Source organism: Rhinopithecus bieti, unplaced genomic scaffold, assembly GCF_001698545.2.
Source record: "Rhinopithecus bieti isolate Rb0 unplaced genomic scaffold, ASM169854v2 scaffold_42772, whole genome shotgun sequence".
Classification (NCBI taxonomy): Eukaryota; Metazoa; Chordata; class Mammalia; order Primates; family Cercopithecidae; genus Rhinopithecus; species Rhinopithecus bieti.
This window is the reverse complement of record NW_016818842.1, coordinates 1791096-1794809: the sequence shown is the minus strand read 5'-3', so window position 1 is coordinate 1794809 and position 3714 is coordinate 1791096. Positions and strand designations below refer to the sequence as shown.

Sequence of the window (3714 nt, the reverse complement as noted above, 5' to 3'; positions counted from 1 at the left end):
TAGTAGGAGATGTGACAGTAATCTTCCTCCTGGCCCCTCTCAGCACACTGTGCCTTAGAGGTTCTTATTTGGGCCCGTCCCACTGTTAGGGGAAGGGGGAAAATTGCCAAACCCCGCCAATTCTCCTTCCTCTTCCCTCTCTTCAATCCCAGGCAGGTAACAACTAATAATTATGATGTACCAGGCTCTGGGCCAAAGTCATCACCTGCATTAGGTCACCGAATCCTCAGGCCAACCCATTACAGTCATGAGTCACTTAACAACAGAGATACATCCGACAAATGCCTTGTTAGGCAATTTCATCATTGTGGGAACATCTCAGAGTGGACTTACACAAATCTAGATGGTCTAGCCTACTACACACCTAAGTCATATGGTCTAGCCTACTGCTCCTAGGTTACAAACCTCTACAGCGTATGACTGCACCAAATATTGGAGGCAGCTGCAACATGATGGTAAGTATTAGTGTTTCTAAAGATAGAAGATGGCCAGGCGCGGTGGCTCACACCTGTAATCCTAGCACTTTGGGAGGCCCAGGCGGGTGGATTACTTGCGGTCAGGAGTTCAAGAACAGCCTGGCCAACATGGTGAAACCCCATCTCTACTAAAAATACAAAAATTAGCCAGTGTCATGGCACTTGCCTGTAGTCCCAGCTACTTGGGAAGCTGAGGCAGAAGAATCACTTGAACCCGGGAGGTGGACGTTAGAGTGAGCCTAGATCAGGCCATTGCACTACCAGCCTGGGCGAAAGAGGGAGACTCCATCTCTAAATAAATAAATTAATTAATTAAACATAGAAGACATACAGTAAAAACACGGTAATATAATTGTTTGTGTTTGTTTGGAGACAGGGTCTTGTTCTGTCACGCAGACTGGAGTGCAGTGGCACAATCAGGCCTACTGCAGCCTCGACCTCCTCAGCTCAAGTGATTCATCCACCTCAGTCTCCTGAGTATTTGGGACTACGGGTCCATGCCACCATACCTGGCTAATTTGTTAACCTCTGCCTTCTGGGTTCAAGCAATTCTCCCACCTCAGCCTCCCCAGCAGCTGCGATTACAGGCGCCCGCCACCACACCCAGCTAATTTTTGTAATTTTAGTAGAGATGGGGTTTCACCATGTTGGCCAGGCTGGTCTCAAACTCCTGACCTCTGGTGATCCTCCCACCTCAGCCTCCCAAAGTGCTGGGATTACGGGGTGAGCCACCACACCCAGCCCAGACTGCTTTATCTTTGTATTTGTATTTATTCATTTACTTATTTTGAGACAGGGTTTTGCTCTGTAGCCCATGCTGAACTGCAGTGGTGCAATCCAGATTCACCAAAGCCTCTACTCACCGGCGTTCAAAGGAGCCTCCTCCCTCAGCCTCCAGAGTAGCTGGGGCCACAGGCGTGTACCACCATGCCCAGCTAATTAAAAAAAAAAAATTTGGTAGAGGTAGGGTTTCACTATGTTGCCCAGAATAGTCTCAAACTCCTGGCCTCAGGGGACCCTTCTGCCTTGGCCTCCCAAAGTGCTGAGATTACAGGCATGAGCCACGCATCTAGCCCCTTTTTAAAAATTTTTTAACAGATAGCTTCTTGCTCTGTTGCCTAGGCTGGAGTGCAGTGGTAAGATCATAGCGCACTGCAGTCTCGAACTCCTGGGCTCAAGCACCAGCCTGCTTTATATCACATTCCATCTCACACGCTTGTGATTCCAATCCTGCCTCTGCCACTTCTCAGTTGTATGCCCCAACCCAACCTGTCTGGCTCTGTCCTCCTTAACAAAAGGACGGCCCTGGCCACGGGTCACAGTCCGCAGCTCTTAAGTACCAGGGCCGGCGAGTGCCCTGCCATGGCAGGGCTCCAGCGTCCAGCTCTCGAACTCATTTGTTTTCCTTAACAAGAGAAGGTTCCAGATGAGGGCAGAACCCTCTTCGCCCCGCCCACGGCCCCTGAACGCTAGGGGAGGAGTGCATGGGGTGGGGCGGCCCTCAAGCGGGTCATTGCCATTAATAGAGACCTCAAACACCGCCTGCTAAAAATACCCGACTGGAAGCGCATAAAAGCGCAGCCGGGCCCAGCGCCCCGCACTTCTCCGAGCAGACGTCCAGAGCAGAGTCAGCCAGCATGACCGAGCGCCGCGTCCCCTTCTCGCTCCTGCGGGGCCCCAGCTGGGACCCCTTCCGCGACTGGTACCCGCACAGCCGCCTCTTCGACCAGGCCTTCGGGCTGCCCCGGCTGCCGGAGGAGTGGTCGCAGTGGTTCGGCGGCAGCAGCTGGCCAGGCTACGTGCGCCCCCTGCCCCCCGCCGCGATCGAGAGCCCCGCGGTGGCAGCGCCCGCCTACAGCCGCGCGCTCAGCCGGCAACTCAGCAGCGGGGTCTCGGAGATCCGGCACACTGCGGACCGCTGGCGCGTGTCCCTGGATGTCAACCACTTCGCCCCGGACGAGCTAACGGTTAAGACCAAGGATGGCGTGGTGGAGATCACCGGCAAGCACGAGGAACGGCAGGACGAGCATGGCTACATCTCCCGGTGCTTCACGCGGAAATACACGCTGCCCCCCGGTGTGGACCCCACCCGGGTCTCCTCCTGCCTGTCCCCTGAGGGTACACTGACCGTGGAAGCCCCCATGCCCAAGCTAGCCACACAGTCCAACGAGATCACCATCCCGGTTACCTTCGAGTCGCGGGCCCAGCTTGGGGGCCCAGAAGCTGCAAAATCCGACGAGACTGCCGCCAAGTAAAGCCTTAGCCCGGATGCCCACCCCTGCTGCCGCCACTGGCTGTGCCCCCCCCACCCTCAACCTGTGTGTTCTTTTGATACGTTTATCTTGTTTTTCTCAAATAAAGTTCCAAGTAACCCACCTGTCACTGGCTCAGACCTAGGTATTTGTGGAAGGAAGCCTCAGGCACCTGCCATTTGCTGGCTTCCACAAGTCACCTTTACTCAGGGTGTACTGTGTGCCCAGCCCCGTGCTGGGCCATGTTGGTACACTGATGTAGGTTGCTGGACACGGGCCGACTCACATTCATAAAGAGAGGTCATAGGGCCGGACGCAGTGGCTCATACCTGGGATCCCAGCCCTTTGGGGGGTTGAGGCAGGAGAAGTGCTTGAAGCCAAGAATTCTAGACCAGCCTGGACAATGTAGTGAGACTCTGTCTCTAAAAAATAAAAATAAAAATTAGCTAGAGTGGTACTGCATGCCTGTAGTCCCAGCTACTCAGGAGGCTGAGGCAGGAGGATCGCTTGAGCCCAGGAGTTGAGGGGTGCAGTGAGCTAAGATCATGCCATTGCACTCCAGCTTGGACAACAGAGCAAGATCCTGTTTCAAGAAAACAAAACAGGCCGGGCGCGGTGGCTCAACCCTGTAATCCCAGCACTTTGGGAGGCCGAGACGGGCGGATCACGAGGTCAGGAGATCGAGACCATCCTGGCGAACACGGTGAAACCCCCGTCTCTATTAAAAAAAAAAATACAAAACACTAGCTGGGCGAGGTGGCGGGCGCCTGTAGTCCCAGCTACTCAGGAGGCTGAGGCAGGAGAACGGCGTAAACCCGGGAGGCAGAGTTTGCAGTGCGCTGAGATCCCACCACTGCACTCCAGCCTGGGCGACAGAGCGAGACTCTGTCTCAAAAAAAAAAAAAAAAAAAAAAAAAAGAAAACAATCAAAAGCTCAGAGAGAAAGAGTGAGACCCTGTCTTTAAAAAAAAAAAGAGGTCATGATT

At 54.0% G+C, this 3714-nt stretch overlaps 1 protein-coding gene across 1 annotated transcript; it reads left to right on the top strand.

Annotated features, from left to right (window-relative positions):
- The first annotated feature begins 1845 nt into the window (after window positions 1-1845).
- Window positions 1846-2858, top strand: HSPB1 (heat shock protein family B (small) member 1). Its single transcript, XM_017857652.1, has one exon. It carries the CDS (start codon window positions 2114-2116, stop codon window positions 2729-2731), a length of 618 nt encoding a protein of 205 aa, XP_017713141.1. The 5' UTR covers window positions 1846-2113; the 3' UTR covers window positions 2732-2858.
- The last annotated feature ends 856 nt before the right edge of the window (window positions 2859-3714 follow it).

Excerpts from the sequence above, each read along its gene's own strand:
- HSPB1 (XM_017857652.1), top strand. The coding sequence starts at position 2,114 with ATGACCGAGCGCCGCGTCCCCTTCTCGCTCCTGCGGGGCCCCAGCTGG.